This window comes from Lissotriton helveticus, chromosome 5_1, assembly GCF_964261635.1.
Source record: "Lissotriton helveticus chromosome 5_1, aLisHel1.1, whole genome shotgun sequence".
Taxonomy (NCBI): domain Eukaryota; kingdom Metazoa; phylum Chordata; class Amphibia; order Caudata; family Salamandridae; genus Lissotriton; species Lissotriton helveticus.
This window is the reverse complement of record NC_136065.1, coordinates 1,122,644,043-1,122,661,210: the sequence shown is the minus strand read 5'-3', so window position 1 is coordinate 1,122,661,210 and position 17,168 is coordinate 1,122,644,043. Positions and strand designations below refer to the sequence as shown.

General features: G+C 45.3%; 1 protein-coding gene across 1 annotated transcript; it reads right to left on the bottom strand.

Moving 5' to 3' along the window:
* Window positions 1-1,126: 1,126 nt before the first annotated feature.
* LOC144752598 (nuclear apoptosis-inducing factor 1-like) lies at window positions 1,127-15,409 on the bottom strand. Its single transcript, XM_078640480.1, has 3 exons — window positions 14,837-15,409; window positions 14,372-14,565; window positions 1,127-1,183 (listed from the first exon to the last, which is right to left on the bottom strand). Exons 1-3 carry the CDS (start codon window positions 15,240-15,242, stop codon window positions 1,127-1,129), a joined length of 657 nt encoding a protein of 218 aa, XP_078496606.1. The 5' UTR covers window positions 15,243-15,409.
* Window positions 15,410-17,168: the final 1,759 nt, after the last annotated feature.

Below are 17,168 nucleotides of genomic sequence, written 5' to 3'. Positions count from 1 at the left end.
CCTGGGGATCCACCATTCCAACAGTGAATCACTTTTGAGAAGTGGGTTCTGGTAGTACAGGTTGGAAAGTACTGCTGAGGTTGTGGCATCTCTACAAAAATGGTATAACTGAATTTGTGACAGGGCCCTGATGGTGGCTTCTGTAAGTGCTATTCCGGAGGCCCTCAGATCCTATGCTTTGTCAAAGTGTACTCCCCTTAACATCCTGATAAACCCGGGGCTTAGAAACTATTGGACCCCAAAACCACCAGAGAACCAAGAAACATCTGCCAAGTCAATCTGACAAAGATGCATTTACGCGGGGACAAAAGATTCAGGTTGCTTATGTTTGGAGCTTCCTTACCAAAAGTCAATGGCTTCAACTGGACCTCATCCTACGGCTATCTGGTCTGATGGAGCCATTGTCTGCTGCCTTGCCCACTAGGAATTTTGACTTCAAAGTCAGAAGGTAAACCTTTCCTACCATCTTGGTTTCTTTATCCATTCGACTCTCCATTGTAGCTGGCCTCAAATCATGCCTAGGTTCCAGTCAAGCACAATCAGATGACCATAGTTGGCATCCTTATAGCCAATAATTATATTTTGGATGGCTATGAACAAAATGGTCAAAATCAAGGTTGAGCAGTTCCTTTCAAAAGGGGGGAATGAAGGGAGGAAAAAAACTTCTCATGTTAAAGAAAAAAGCTCCAATAGGAGCAAGTACACTCACACACCCCAAAAGGTGGCATTCTTCAATATTTAGGAATGCTCCTTGTCAGGCCGACACTGCAATGTCCAATAGGGGCTCTCTGCTGGAGATCTTTTGAATGCAATAAGGTGAAGTGTGAGTGTGTTGGTTGTTTTATGTTGTGTGGTGATTGGAGGTGGATTAAAATGGGTGCAGTGATGCTAGGTATAAGAACATTTTAATGAAAAAGCTCACAACCCTAATTAAAATTGTGATACTCAATTAAGATACAATGGTGTTGACTGAGCAAGGCGCGCCAATTGGATGTATAATGTTGTCAACATGTTTCTTGCCTTCGTCCATCCACAGAGGATCAAGTGGCAATTCTTCAGGACCTAATATAATACACCTACACTACCCAGTGTCTAGATTCATTAGGTAATATAAGTGGTGTAGTAATCAGTCACAAATCAGGTCGCAAAGCACAATTGTACCTGGACCTGGTCTGACAATAACCTGGAACACAAAGTAACAAACATTACATACAACATGTATAATGGTTAAAAGGTTGCAACATTATCTGTGGTGCATAATTAGCATGCTATAGAATTTTCTGCATGCCCAATGTGAATTACAAGGATATCAAACAACTTGCACATTCATCATTGATCGTGGAAAATGTGTCATGAAACACAGGATTTATGAGGAAAAGTTTTTTTGTTGTAATTTCGTTCTTGCTTTTAGAGACAATATATATATAACACAACTGACCCTCATTGGGACACAGCATTTACAGCACTGTCATTACATCACAGTACTATTACAACGTGGTCATTGCAACGACGGCGTTGTTAGTACACAATGCATTTACATCGCAAATCATTACAACGTCTTGCTGTAGGGGGCGCTGAGGTAGTGGAAATTAATTCAACACCTTCCCTACTGCTGCAGAAACTGTCCAGCGCGCCCCCTACTGCAAGTCATAGTAATGACTTGCAACGTAATGCATCGCATTCTAACAACCATGTCATTGTAACGACCGCGTTGTAAAATAACTAAATGTAATCTATCGCATTGTAAAGTACTATATTCACCTGCATTTGGGCAAGGAAGGACCTCAGGAAGGTGTAGCAGAGTTAAGCTCTTTATCGCGTCCTAAGGGGGACAAACGGAGCATGCTTTCAAAACTGGAATACTGTTACAAAGTTTCTAGTCGTGAGTTCCTTAGTGCTCAGTTGTTACTTACTTGGACATGAAGCAGTGTCCTCTTTTGGACCTTCCTCGGCTCTGCTTCCTCACAGAGACGCAGACCCCGGGGGAAAGCTATGCATCTTTATTTCTGACGTAATGACTAGAACGGTAACTTAGTCCGCCATGTTAGGACATGTGGAAGTGGCCTTTTAGGGACCCATAGATAAGGGGCTTAAGAGCTGAATGGTCAGGAAAGCCTGGCCATCTGTTGTGGAAAACTTGTCTATGTGCCTGGATTGTTAGCACAGACATGTTAGTGATGCAATATTTGAACATTGAAAAATGTGCTAACATCTTGGAGAGAAGCTCTTTCTACAATGGATAGGAGTTTGAATACCTAAATTAATTGGGCAGATAGTGGAACCCACCTGATGTGAGAGGGCATGCGTGCGTTTTGTCATAAGCATGTCCATAAGTGGTTGTTGTTGCCATGGAACAGGATCATTGTTAGTGACTCTGCATTGCTCAATGATAATGCAGCATGATGGCTCTCTTAATAGTATATTAAAACCCAATGAATGAGCTACCAACCAGTGATGGCAAGAATATTTATTCAAATCCACCCGCGGAATATCATCATTTTGACCGTTCCTGTCTGTGGATAAGCTAAACATCCAATTTTGTTCCTTTCTAAACCAACAAAATGGAGTATCTAGAGATCCCTACAAAGGAGGATTTTAGAAACAAGGACTGTCAAAATCAATATGGCTTAACTATAGCTTAGTAAATTTTTAATGACTCAGAGAGACAACTCTAGCAAAAACAAGGTAATCAATGGAATGCTTGAATTAATCTGAACCATTGGCAATTGCTCGGGCCGCAGTCCAGTCCGTCATTGTTTGCCCATCATCTCACCTCAGTTTGGACCCTGCCATGTGCAAATCTGTCTCAACCCTACTCCAATAGGAACAGTCTTGCCTAAGCCGCAAAGCAAGGTCCTCCCTGAACCGGTACACAAACAGTTGCAGTGCAAGTATGTGTGTGGCTCTGTGGATGGATGAGTGGATGAAAGAGTGACTGAGTCAGCATGAACAGGCAATTACAGAAAACGCTAAGGCTGACTTATCCTCTAAAAGCTGTCCAGACTGGAAGCAGAATTAAAAATACTGAGAGGATGTTTACATCACAGGAAATAAACATGACCCCACACTTACTCATATGTAACTTTGAAATAAAGGCCAATCATCCAATGTAGTGCCTGCACATTTTCCCTTTGCCTCTCACCAAAGTATGCAGATACCCTGAATGAGGATATACATCACGTCACTACTTCCCACCCACTAACTAGCAGCACCTGCTCTTGCAGGAATGAGAAAAAGACCATTTAGGGATTAGAAGCTTTCCCATGAAGACCAACAAGGTAAAGGGAAGTGAGAAGAGATGTGGGAGGTTGCCAGGGCCTTTTCTGCTAAATGTTTATTTTGAAAATTCAACAATGGTTAGATATTTTAGAAAAGATACAAACAAAATGTGAAAGATAGAGCATAACTCCGTACCAGAGACCAGAGGAGATCTTTGAGTAGTTCTGGATGACACACTGAAGAAAACAATTATCACAGCTAGTGGGAATGTCTGTTGTAATACTGGATACCTCCTTCATCTTAGATAGCTGCTTCCTTTCTTCTGCAGTAGGATTGTTGGGTGCCTGACTTATAGAAGGCTATTCCCTGTTTTGATCTCAGTTTTGTATCTCATGTTTTTAATCTGTTTGAAAAAGGTTCTACCTGTTATGAATGGGGTACATTTCAGAGTGCCAGTCACACAAAGTCTCATTGCTAAGGGCGTTCCTAACACGGATGTTTTGCGGGTAACCTCTGCTGTAAATTCACATAATACATACCCTTTTGAAATATGTTACTCTTGGGTGGAGTTTGGTTATGTAGTTCCCAATACAGGAAATATCAATAGATACAGAGCTGGTGAAATCCTGGCTGAACTGTATAGTAAAACCAAAGGGAATGATGGAAGGAGCGTTGACAATACAAACACTCACCCCCAGTCAACAGATCTGGGTTTAATCCATCACCGTTCTTTAGCTCACTCCGCCACCCCAGTTCAGACATGGCCATATGCAAATCAGTCTGACCCTGTGCCTCATGGGAACAGTCTAGCCCGAACTGCCAAGCCATGTCTTCCCTGGACCGGAATCAAGCTTCCCAGGACCGGTTTCTAGCATTACAGCCGCCTTCCGCCGGGCTTGCTTGAATCCAGTGGCAAAGTGAGCAAGGGACTCACGTCTGAGCATACCCTGCCAACTTAGGGCGAACAAAGAAAAACAAAGGGGATGATGGACGGAGCGTTGACAATACAAACACTCACACCCAGTCAACTGATCTGGGTTTAATCCATCACCGTTCTTTAGCTCACTCCGCCACCCCAGTTCAGACATGGCCATATGCAAATCAGTCTGACCCTGTGCCTCATGGGAACAGTCCCGCCCGAACTGCCAAGCCATGTCTTCCCTGGACCGGGGTCAGACTGATTTGCATATGGCCATGTCTGAACTGGGGTGGCGGAGTGAGCTAAAGAACGTGATGGATTAAACCCAGATCAGTTGACTGGGGGTGAGTGTTTGTATTGTCAACGCTCCGTCCATCACCACTTTTCGTTTTTCTTTGAACTGTATAGTGACATTCTACTGAAATTAACTTTGAAATGTGATTACAAACTATCCTGAACATTTATTAAGCAACAAAGGCATGAGCTGGTATGTGTTTTATTTACTGTTTGGTGGAATCGTGCAGCCTAACATCTTTGGTTCCTCGTTTAGGACATTTGTCTGTACAGGCCAAATGGACTCATAGTGTCCATCAAATATTCTTGCTGTAATAAACCTGTTCCAGTCAACTGTTTAAGATTGTTTTCTCTTTATGTTTATTGATTGTTTATATAAAATATACTTCAGAAAAAGAGGAGGGGAAATTCATTGATCCCATAACGTTGGATCGGCCGCGTGAAAGGTTAGACTTGCTGACTTGCGCGACCGCGCTGTTTTTATTCTTTTCATTTCGAAATGTATTTGTATGTTTTTAAAATAAGCTTACCTTAGTGTAACTCCGTTGGATACTGCTGGCTATTTTCGCCCTACTGCGCTGCGCTGCGTGTACTTTGACTGCAGACGCTTGTAGCCACACCACCTGATTAGAAATACTGGGTCATCCTTGATAGGGCTTACCCGCATCATAATTGTTATTTCACCCGCATTTGCGGGACAGAGGGACTTTGTGGGTGGGCTGGGGCTGCTCAACGCCGTATTTTTGCCGCAATATTGGGTGGGGGCTTTAGGAGGCAACACACTTTAGCCGCCATCTTGGTGGAGGGGCCAGTGGCTTGCCCTCACGGGACCTCCACGTTCTCCGGTATATAGGATGGACACTCTTCAAGCGCGCAGCGGGCGCGACGTATGCGCGCCGGAGGTGCGCCAGAGGTAAGCCCGTTTGCGCCCGTTCGCGCACATGTTGCGCCGGGTGCCGGGAATGCTGCTCCTCTGCCTCTAACCCCCATTGTGTATTCTAGGGATGAACTTTTAAGCTTGGATCCTCTCTCCATACCGAGTTGTCAGCCCCATACTATCGTTCCCCGTCCTGAGAGTCTGTCCTGTGGGCTGCTTAATGTTAGATCCCTTAGTAAACATAATTTTGAAATTGTATCACTGTTAGAGTCGTATGACTTAGATATGCTCTGCATGACAGAGACATGGACTACACTAGATAGTATGGTAGAATTGGGTCTGGCTTGCCCTTCGGGCTATAAAATTATACACAAACCCTGAGTGAAGAATAGGGGGGGGGCCAAGGCCTTATCTATAAAGAAGGCTTAGACTTTTCGCAGTTTGAGATAAGAGAAATATCAGGATGAGAAACAATGGGTTTCTCTCTAAAGGGACAAGGAGGTGCCATTTACTCTGGTTTGCTGTGCTACAGACCCCCAGCCAACGCCTTATCGGCCATACCTGAGTTGGTAGACCTGATTTACGAGCTTGTCAACTCTCACACTAGGTTGTTGGTTCTGGGAGACTTCAATCTGTGGCCAGGAGGATCGACGGACTCAGCATATAAAGAGCTGGCTCAGTCATGCCGCAATATTCATCTGCAGCAGCTGATCTTCTCCGCAACTCACTTAAAGGGTCACGTTTTGGATCTGATCCTAGCAGATGCCAATCGGGTGTCGATACGGGATATCGTCCCCCAATGCTGGACGGATCATTCACTTATTCTGTTCTCCCTGTCAGTACCAGCTAATTCGTCGAAATGTGGTAGGACAGACGCTGCCTCAAAGCTGGGTAGACAATGGTCACGACTCCTAAAACAGTCGAGCTTGCCAACCCTGTTACCTGATGGTTTTTCCCTGGGTAACAGTGTGGAGGATAGCTATGTAATCTTTAGTCAGAACATCTCCAAATCTCTGGATAAACTGATCCCGTTGCGGAAAATTAGATATAGGGCTAGATTGGCTATGCCTTGGTTCACCAAAGAGCTCTTTCAGGTGAAACTCCAGTGCAAACGAGCAGAACGCACTTGGAGGAGACAATACCTTGATTCTGATAAAGTTCTTTATAAGCAGGTATTACAGAACTATAAAACTCAGATTAAACGCGCCAAAGCTACTTTCCTGGAAGAAACCCTACTGACAGCGGCAAATAAATCTCAGGCCCTGTTTAGGATTGTTAGGGAATTATCGCACCCAGCATGTGCCTCTAAGGACATACCAGCCTCCCAACTGCTTTGTAACTCTCTGGCAAAGGCCTTTGAGGATAAGATCAATCTTATCCTGAGTAATCTAGGGTCTTCACCTGTGATGTCCACCCATGCTATGTTCAATCTGGCAGGAGGGACTACCTCGGACATCCAGTCGGAGTTGGAGGCTGGGAAGGCCCGACTGACTAGCTTTCCTCTCCCGTCCCTTGAGGATTTTTGCAGGGTGGTGAATGGGATCTCGTCGGGCTCCCCTCTCTACCCACTGCCATCCAAATACTGGAAGCTTTTTCAGGAAGAGCTTTTTCCCCCTCTTCATGCCATCTGCTGCCAATCTTTCAGTATGGCCCAAGTCCCGGACTGTTGGAAGTTGGCTGTGGTTTCGCCTCTTTTAAAAAAGGACACACTGGACCCGACCTGTCCAGCAAATTATAGGCCTATCCCCTTGCTTCCTCTACCAATCAAGATCTTGGAAAAACTGGCGACAAAACATCTGTCCAGTTTTTTTGAGACTAACACCTGCCTGGACGAGGCTCAGTTTGGCTTCAGACCAGCCCATGGCACTGAGTCTGCACTGGTGACCGCTTTGGATGACCTTCATTCGCGTGTCGACTCTGGTCGAGCAGCTTTTTTGGTGCTGCTCGACATGTCGGCCGCGTTCGACACGGTCAACCACGCCATCCTGATCAGGAGACTTGAGGAGAGTGGGGTAGCCGGCCGAGCCCTTGACTGGTTGGCCTCCTACCTTAGTAACAGACACCAAGTGGTAGCCTTACCGCCCTACCGTTCGGACATCATGCGGGTAGGGCAGGGCGTACCGCAAGGGTCGGCCATCAGCCCTATTTTATTCAATCTATACCTCCGCCCCCTGGTCAGTTTAATCAAGACCTTTGGCATCGCGGTCATCAACTATGCGGACGACACGCAACTTATCTTCTCGTTTGAGGGTAGGGATGCGGTGTCTCAGGAGACCTATCATCGCTGTATGTCAGAGTCTTAACTCATTGCAATTTAACGGCTCAAAAACCGAGGTATTACACTGCTCCTCGGACTGCATCCCTCGTCCTCTGCCACCGGAGTTTTGGCCCCCTTCCGTCCAGGGTACAGGGGCAGCAGCAGTCTCCACTCGTAACCTGGGGGTGCTGTTTGAATCCAATCTGCAGCTCGACGCGTTTGTCAATAAAACCGTGGCAACGTGCATGCTGCTGCTCCGAACACTGCGGAAGATTTTATCTTTCCTTCCGGCTCATGCTCGACCAGAGGTAGTGCGTAGTATCATCTTAAGCAGGCTTGACTACTGCAAAGCGCTACTTCTGGGTGCACCGGCTGCCCTAGTGGGTAAGCTGCAGCGAGTGCAGAATATGGCGGCTAAGTTGGCTCTCTCCAGGCGGCGTCTTGATTCATCTTCCTTAGCGCTCCTGGACCTCCACTGGCTGCCTATCTCCCGGCGGATTGAGTTTAAGGCATTATGTATCGTTTTCAGGGCCCTTCATGGCCAGGGACCCTCCTCCTTACAGAGGATGTTCTCCTAGTATGTCCCCACCAGATCTCTTCGTTCCTCCTTGGCATGCCTGGTGGTAATTCCCAAAATCCTAAGGACGCGTATGGGCGGACGCTCCTTTAGGTTCACTGCTGCCAAGTTATGGAATGGTCTACCCCTGTCCTTGAGAAGCATTGATGATCTCCCTTCTTTTAAAAAAAGTTTAAAAACTAATCTCTTTCCCAGGTCGGTGTAATGGCATAAGGCAGTATAAAGTTGAGTATGGCAGATCAAGTCAAGCGCCAGGATACCCTAAGGGTGACAGTATAGCGCTATACAAATACGTCATACAATACAATACTACAATAGGTGCAGTGGCTCTGAAGCTAGGAGGTCAGACTCCGATTTTTATGAAAGTACCAAAAACACGCATGCTCTAGTCCCCCCTCCACCCCCCCCCCGCCCAAGAATTTCTAATGACATTCTTGGAGGGGGGGATTAGAGCATGTGATAGGCCTTGACACTATATTTTTGTCAGTTTTACATAGAGCAAACAAAAACAGAGTTTAAAACTATGTTTTTGTTTGTGCTCTTTCATTAAACTGGCGAAAAGTAAATCCTGACTGTCTATCACAATACATACTGATAGACCTGAATCAGGCAGATTGCCTCTGTTTCAATATAAGGCAGTGGGAAAATACATTCTCTCAATTATTTGTTTTCATCTCCCAATTGTATGTCCTAAAACGTTGGCATGTACGCAACAATGCACTATATTTTGTATTTTATTTATTTTGTTATGTTTATTTACAACCACACATACACTCATTTACAGAGTCCCTTGACATGCGTGTGTTAACTGCTTAGACTGATGTAACCAAGCAGTTTATATTGTACTCTGCACGAGAGGTGAAAAAAAATCACTTTTTAGATCATAATGACATTTGTAGTGATTTGGTTCACAGCAGATGTAAAAAGGAAGTAAATTCTAGAGAGGTGGCACTACAAACTGAGGAATCTACTTTACTATTTGGACAAATTGAAATTTGGAATGGAAAGGGTGAGCTTTGCTGAGGATCTCAATGAGCGGGAAAGAAAGGGAGTATTGCCTAAATTAAAAATTGAAAGAGGTCATGTGGCTATTGAATGGTTTGTGCATGACGCAGGTGACCTAAAATGTAATGCACTTGTTCACTGGCAGGCAGTGACATTGATCACAAAAAGAAGTGATATGGTGGACTTTTTTCGGATTAAAGAGTAGCCTAAATACAGCATTTTGAAGTTTTCAGAGACAGGCAAGACTCAAAACCCCAACACACGAAATTCCTATAATCCAGTCTTAGATTGAAAAGCAAAGAGGAAATAATGGCCCCTTGTCCACTATCAAGTGTAGAGGTATAGAAGGTGACAGATAGCTTTCCAACTGAATTTACTAAGATCAACTACATAAAAAAATAGGTGATCCAACATAAGGCAGTTCCCAATTCCCAGGCCACAAAAGCATTCAAGATTGGGATGGTCATTTATGTCAAAACTGGTATTTCATTACCCACCAGAGCTCATCACAGCACCACAGAATATACCCCCCGCACAAATCCAGCTCCAAAGACAGTGTAATACAGCAGCCCTCACCTAACAGACCCACCACACAAGCTGAGGCAGGGAGAAGATCCTAGAGCAACAAGCACATGATAGGAAACACTATCCCCAGTCGGTGAGACATGCACACATTGCCAAGAAGAGTATCCAGAAGCCCGACTTTGCTCTAAACCAGCAACTTATAAAAATAGCATGCAATCCTAGGTGTGCCGCACTACGAATTGAATATACTCCTACAGAGGAGCAGAGGTGAGGCACATAATCTGCTTCTGCCAGCTGATCCAAAAACAAAGTAAGTGCCCACGTGATGAAGGAACCTTCATTAGGGACAACAGGGAAATACATGGTAATGCACTCCGGAATGGAAGAATGGTATCCTCGTGCGTGGGTGGATGAGCTTTTTCCGTGGAAAGATGCAAACCCAAATTATAGGTGTGTGGTAACTAAGGAAATCAATGCATGCAAGCAACAAATGTGGTTTGCTATATAACATCACTTCATGTCAACATATATGTGGAAATAATGGAAAATGTCAGATCCCATGAAGGAGCTACAGAAATGACTGCAAAGATGAGAGGCCTAGTTACAGGTGACAAGTACAACTGCACATATACTGCGGTACAAGCAAAAAAACGCGAAGGACATCCCTTTCAGACAACCACCACCGCTCCTGCCTATCAAGCCATGGGGCATATTATCAGGTACTGTGATAAAATTATTGCCGCTTTAGCGGCAGGAAACTGCTGCTAACACGGCGATAATGGGCTTGATAATATGCCCTTGTGAATTCCCATAGCAGCCCAGATTAACACCAGAACCTGTTCTCATAATTATTTCCAGGGCCTGGCACCTCCCTGAGTACTGTACTTTTGCTGGCGTTAGCTGGGTGCTTCAAGGGGACTTCTGGCAGAATCCAGATTGAATTCCAATATTGACTTGCAGACCCCTGTATAGCCCAGGCTGTGTATTTTGACTGCACATGTGCTGCGCATAAATGGTATTAAGCCAGGCGCAGCCAACACAGGTAACAATGGTGGAGATGGGCGGGGGAAGTTGACAGATGACGGTATAGAAAAAGTAAAATAAATAAAACCACTTACATTGCGTTGACCACTAAGTTGGCAATGCGGCGAGCGCAGGGTAAGTGGCTTTATTATTTTTTTTATATTACTTTCCGTACACCGGCGTCTGTCTACTTTGCCCCCGACCCGCTGCCCCACCACTGCTACCTGTGCTGGCTGTGCCTGAATAAATCGCTAACCACTCTGTTGCACCCGCAATCTTGGATATATTTTCTATGGCTGCACTTATCATGAGAACATAAAGAAGGAAACTGCTAACTGCAATAGGTCATGCATGCCATATTGAAAGTATTTCTTATCATTCAGTGAATAGATTTGTGAGTATTACTTCAGAACGCTTAACCCCTCTCATTCAACCTTGGTACATCGTGCCTGTAATATCTTTGCATTTCAGTGCATTCCTGTCTCCATGCCTGCTGTGATTTGAGGTCATTTCTGCCACCATATTGGTTGAGTTCGAAGGTTATTGTCTTCAAATAGTACTGGTCAACCAAGTCTACTGAATGTAGTAAGTCAACGATAGCAAAACACAGTGACAAGCACACTTAATTGCATATACTCCTTGTTTTTGCATTACAAATTTCCTTTAAGGTACTGTGTATACTGTAAACAGTGACAAGCACACTAATTTTCATCCACTTCAGGTAGGAAGTGTTATTTTGCTTGTACGTTAATAACAATACCACAGTGACAGGCACACTTATGCATGTCAGCTGCTTGTCCATTAGCATTAAAGCGTGCTGTAATATATTTTGAACATTTACACTGTTAATTGATCTGATGTTTCTCTACAGTGTCAAGCGTATTCATATTTAATTATTTATTTGTTCTATTTATACTATGATTTTCACCTACACTGACAAGAATACTATTTAGTAGTATACTATTTGTCTGTCTTCATTGTAGTGTGCAGCTTATCAACATCTAGGGCCAGATGTAGGTAGGCTATTACCGATCGGAATCGGCCGAAAATACCGATTTCCGTCCGTTTCCGATCGGTAGTGAGCGTTCGATATGTAGGTGACCAAAAATAGGCTGAATCGGTAATTATACCGATCGTTATGATTACCGAGCAGTAAAATACCGATAATTGAATGTTACCTATCGGTAATGTTACCTATCGGTAATGTTACCTATCGGTAATGTTACCTATCGGTAATGTTACCTATCGGTAATGTCACCGATCGGTAATGTTACCTATCGGTAATTTTACCTATCGGTAATGTCACCGATCGGTAAAGTTACCGATCGGAAATGTTACCGATCGGTAATGTCACAGATCGGTATTGTTACCGATCGGAAATGTTACAGATCGGTAAATAAAAGTAGGTAAAATTGAAAATCGAGATGTAGGGAGGCCCAGAAATACCGATTTTGCCTCAAAATCGGTATTTGAGAGTCGGAATTTACCATGATTCAAATCAGGTGGTAACCAGGTGCAGCCTATAAAAAAGGACCCAAAATGCAATTCAGTTTGCACAATGGCGGCATTCTATGTAATAGCAAGACGTCTACGGCTACGGGAGGAAGGAGAGAGGGAATGGCTGAGACAGGAGCAGGTCTACAGGCAGAGGGTCACCCTGTTGATGCTGACAGAGGAGGAGATAGTACAAAGGTACAGGTTGGCTCCAGTAACCATCATGGAGCTCATCAGGGACCTTAAACCACTGTTGGAGCACCCCACCCCAAGGGCACATGCAATACCAGCACATGTGCAGGTGCTGTGCAGCCTCCACCTGCTGGCGTCAGGGAGCTACCAGAGCGTGGTTGCTGTGGCGGGAGGGGTGACCCAGAGCAGCCTCTCAAGGTTCTTCCACAGATTCCTTGACGCCATGTTGCACAGGATGGAGCATTATATTTCATTTCCATCCACCCATGCTGAACTGGTACAAACAAAATCAGACTTTTACCAGATGGCAAGATTTCCCCATATCATCGGATGCATTGATGGGACACACATCCCCATTTGTCCCCCTGCTGCCACCGAATACATTTACCGCAATAGGAAGTCAAGCCACACCATCAACGTCCAGGTGATTTGCAATGCAAAGTACGTTATCACAGACCTTGTAGCTAAATTCCCTGGAAGTACACATGACTCCTATATATTTCAGAACAGCGGCATCTATGAACGGCTGTCAGCAGGGGAATTTGGCGAAGGATACCTCCTAGGTAAGACAGAGTCTGCGACAGCATTCACACATATTGCAGTGAGACTTACAAGTATACATGTGACTAATGTACTCCCATTTCCCTTTTAGGAGACAGTGCATATGCCCTACGTTCTTTTATTCTCACTCCCTACCTCAACCCCTCCACACCCAGCCAAAGGAGGTATAACCGGGCACATAAAAGTACAAGGAATGTGGTTGAACGGACATTTGGCATCTGGAAGAGCCGATTTAGATGCCTTCACAAGAGTGGAGGCGCAAGGCAGTATACCCCCATAACATGCTGCAAAATCATAGCTGCCTGTGCCATGTTGCACAACTTGGCTGTCAAAAAGGGTACAGAGGTGGAGTTGGAGGAGTACGAGGACTATGATGACGACAATGCCGTGCCTGACATACAACCTGCTGGAGTCACAACACCAAGTGATGGGAGATACAGGCGTGAGGAAATAACAGCCAACTATTTCTGAGTAAGTAATGACACACAGACAGGTTGTGAATGGAAGTAAAGTATTTATCTGTTGGCACGAACTTACAGCACTTAGGTGCAACAAATTAACATGTACAAAGGTGGGGACAACATGTCCAGGGTTACTTCACCCAAACTTTTAAAGTCACTTTCTCTGCCGCTTCCCAGACACACTGGGAGTATCCCCACTGCCTTCCTCCAGGCTTGAAGGCTCAGCTGTGCGCCTCCGGCCCCTACGAGCAGGCACCACAGCACTACCCAAGCTGCTGCGGCTACTACTGTCCTCCCCTTCAGCCACATCCAGGGCAGGATTGTGAGCAGCATTACTGATCATCATTGCCTCTAGGGCACTGGTTATTTTGGCTATGCCCCTTGTGACCTCTGCTGTATTTTGTGTTAGGCTTTCCTGCATATTGTTTCCTCTCCTGCATAGCTGTGCAGTGGCAGTGGCAAGGCGATTCAGCGCCCTGTTGGTAGCGCGGGTGTCCCTGCGCCTTGTATTCTCTATGTGGTCCATCTTATCGCACAGCTGCGTGATAGCAGACGTAATACCAGCAACTAGGTTGTCATTTGATTTTACCATGTCCCTGCTGCAATTGGCTATATCAGTAATGCCCTTCCCCATCTCTCCTACAGTTTGATTGAGAGCACGGAATTGCCGGTGGCAGGCCTGGATGGATCTGCCCTGCATGCGCTGGATGCGCACCATGCTTCCCTCCAGCCCCCGGAAGACAGTGCCTTCTCCAGTGCCTCCTGCAGTGCTGTGCATGCGGCGACGTCTTGGCATGGTGTCTTCATCAGTGTTTGCCTGCAGTGCAGCATGAGGCATAGGTGGAGTTTGCTCAGCCTGATCTAATGCTGCCTCCATCAAGGGCAGTGTGGCCACGAGTCGCCTCCTGGCTGGTGGTGTTGCAGGTGCAGCCTGTTGCATTACTGGGGAAGTCTCTGGTGAGAATACCAATGCAGGTGATTGTGACAGGTGTGGGGAGTGTGGAAGGTCGGGGGTGAGGCCTGTCTCCTCCTCCTGTGCAATGCCACTTGTGTCCTCCTCATCTTGCGATGGTTGCTCATGGCTTGGCCCTGCCTCCTCACTCTCCTCCCTCGCTGCTGCAGTCCCTGGTGTCGATGTGCCTTGCTTGGCTGATGGTGCCCCTAGGTGTAAATAAGCGTATGTACATTGATTGTTACTGTGTCACAGTGACTATAAATAAATCTTTACACATTTAACTTTCATGATTCTGCAATACTTTCACTGCCTTGCTGATGTCTGTTCAGTTATACATGGTCTAATATTGGCAGACTACATTTCCCATTATGCATTGCTCCTGTATAGTGCTAGCAGTACTGGACTGGGCTTGGCCTGTGCTCAGAGGTTTAAGGGATGCTGCTTGGTATGGGGTGTTGTGCTGCGCATGCATCTTACCTTTTGATTTGGCTCGGGCTGAGCTGTCCACTGCTCCCAGTCCCACCACACTGTCTGGCTCGATGGTAGACGCCACCAACTCCTCCAGCTCAGTCAGGGGGGGTGCTGGATTCCTGCCTCCTCCAGTGACACCAGCCTGTTTATGCAGCTCTGCAAGCTTCCTCTTGGTTTGGCTCCTGAGGTCATAGAATCTTTTCTTTAAATCCTCCATGCTCCTGCTGGTGACTCCCACTGCATTTACCCTTTCCACTATGTGCAGCCACAGCTTTCGCTTAGCTGACTCAGCCATGGTGAGGGAGAGCTTCCCAAATAGTTGGGTGTGCACCTTGACCACCTCCTCGACTAGGAGTTCAAGCTCAGTGTTGCTGAACTTAATTTTTCTCTTTCTCTCACTGCTGCTTGACATTATTCCTGGGTTTTCAACACAAACAACTCTCTCCCTGCTCCTCTCTCTGTGTGCTCTGCTCTGCCTGTCTCCAGAACTTTCTAATGAGTTGCACCTGGCTGGGCAGGCACTTCCTGGGAGGAAGGGGGAGGGTGGTTGCACCTGATTGGCTGTTGTGTTCAGTTTCACTTTTGTTTGCTGCACGTTTGTTTGTATTACCGATCTGTATTTACCGATCGGTATTACCGATCGGTATTTGCCGATCGGTATTACAGATCGGTATTTCCAATGCATTCCTATGGGACTTTTGGCCCATAGGAATGCATTGGAAATACCGATCTGTAATACCGATCGGCAAATACCGATCGGTAATACCGATCGGTAAATACAGATCACCCGTTACCGATTTTTACCGATTCGGTATATTTTTCCGATTTTTTACCTACATATCATTTTCCGATTTTTAAATACCGAATCTGTAAAAATCGGTAAAATTCGGTATTTAAAAATCGGTAAAATGGATTTACCTACATCTGGCCCCTAGTTTCTTGTATTCACTATGCGGTCAGTTGCTAGGCCTCCATCATTTCAAGACTCTCCTGGTGATCCACAGGCCAGATAGCCATTTTGGTTGGATGCATTTGACGCATATTTAGGATCAATTGGTGCCTCCAGGTTCAGAGCAGAAAGGAAGAAAAAAGTCAGATTTTACACTCTTCTGGATTTGAGGGGATATCCATATTTATGTATTTACCTGAATTGGTGTTGGATGAAGGTGACGTGCTTGATGAGTATCAAGTGGCGGTCAAAAATATTCTCATGAGATTTGATAAACCACCCTGTTTAATAGTTCTCAGGCATACATTTTTTCAAACAGAAGACTAAAGTAGATGTGGCTACCTCCATCACAGCACTTTATAGACTTACTTGACAATTCGTAAATTTCACTAATCAGTTGATTAGAGACCATTTTGATTGGCAGTGTATAGATAAACAGATTCGTAAAAAACTATTATCCATGGGAAACCTATCCCTGGACGATGCCATCAAAACAGTAAAAAGTACTTCAGGAGAAGCCTTTAGATTCAGTAAATGTGGTTAAATCTGGCAAATTATCTTGGAAAATTTCAGACATTCACCCAAAAAATAGTGGTAACAGACCTTCTGGTTTGAAAATGTAATCACCCTTATCTAATATGCGCTTTTGTTGTGGGAATCCCCTGCATGGAGAAAAGTTCTCACCTGAAAACTGCAAGAAGTTAGGGCTTTTTGCTAAGGTCTGCCAGAAGAAACAAAGGGGCATATGTACAAGGACTTAACGCTGCCGTAGCATCAATTTTTTGAAGTCACAGCAGCTTCTTTTTTATCGCCGTATTTACAAGTTGTTGCTAACTGGAGTTAGTTGCACGGATCCGCGATTAGTCCGATCCTTTTTAATTTATATCTCCAACCCCTGATACATCTAATAAAGTCATTCGGCATACAAGTCATCAACTATGCCGATGACACTCAATTGATTTTTTCATTTGAGGGCACCGAGGTGGTTTCAAGGGACACTTTTCACCATTGTATGCCGGCCACAGCAGAGTGGTTGCAAGCCAACTCACTCCAATTCAATGGGTTGAAAACGGAGGTACTGCATTGCTCCCTAGATCGACTCCCTCGTGCACTGCCGGAAGATTTCTGGCCAACTTCCATACCGGGCTCGGTGGAGGCCGCAGAATCGGCTCGCAATCTGGGAGTTGTGTTCGAACCAAATTTACAACTTGATGCTTCGGTGAACAGGACTGTAGTGACTTGTATGGGTCTGCTCCGTGCTCTACGTAAGATATTACCACTCCTTCCTCGGGAAGCTAGAGCAGAGGTAGTGCGTAGTTCTATTCTCAGTAGGTTAGACTATTGCAACGCACTACTTCTGGGAGCCCCAAAGACCCTGATTCTCAAGTT

Excerpts from the sequence above, each read along its gene's own strand:
- LOC144752598 (XM_078640480.1), bottom strand. The coding sequence starts at position 15,242 with ATGTCAAGCAGCAGTGAGAGAAAGAGAAAAATTAAGTTCAGCAACACT. Across the intron at positions 14,566-14,836 it reads AGCCCGAGCCAAATCAAAAG|GGGCACCATCAGCCAAGCAA; the intron begins GTAAGATGCATG and ends ATTTACACCTAG. Across the intron at positions 1,184-14,371 it reads TGTCACAATCACCTGCATTG|GTTATTGTCAGACCAGGTCC; the intron begins GTATTCTCACCA and ends TTTGTGTTCCAG.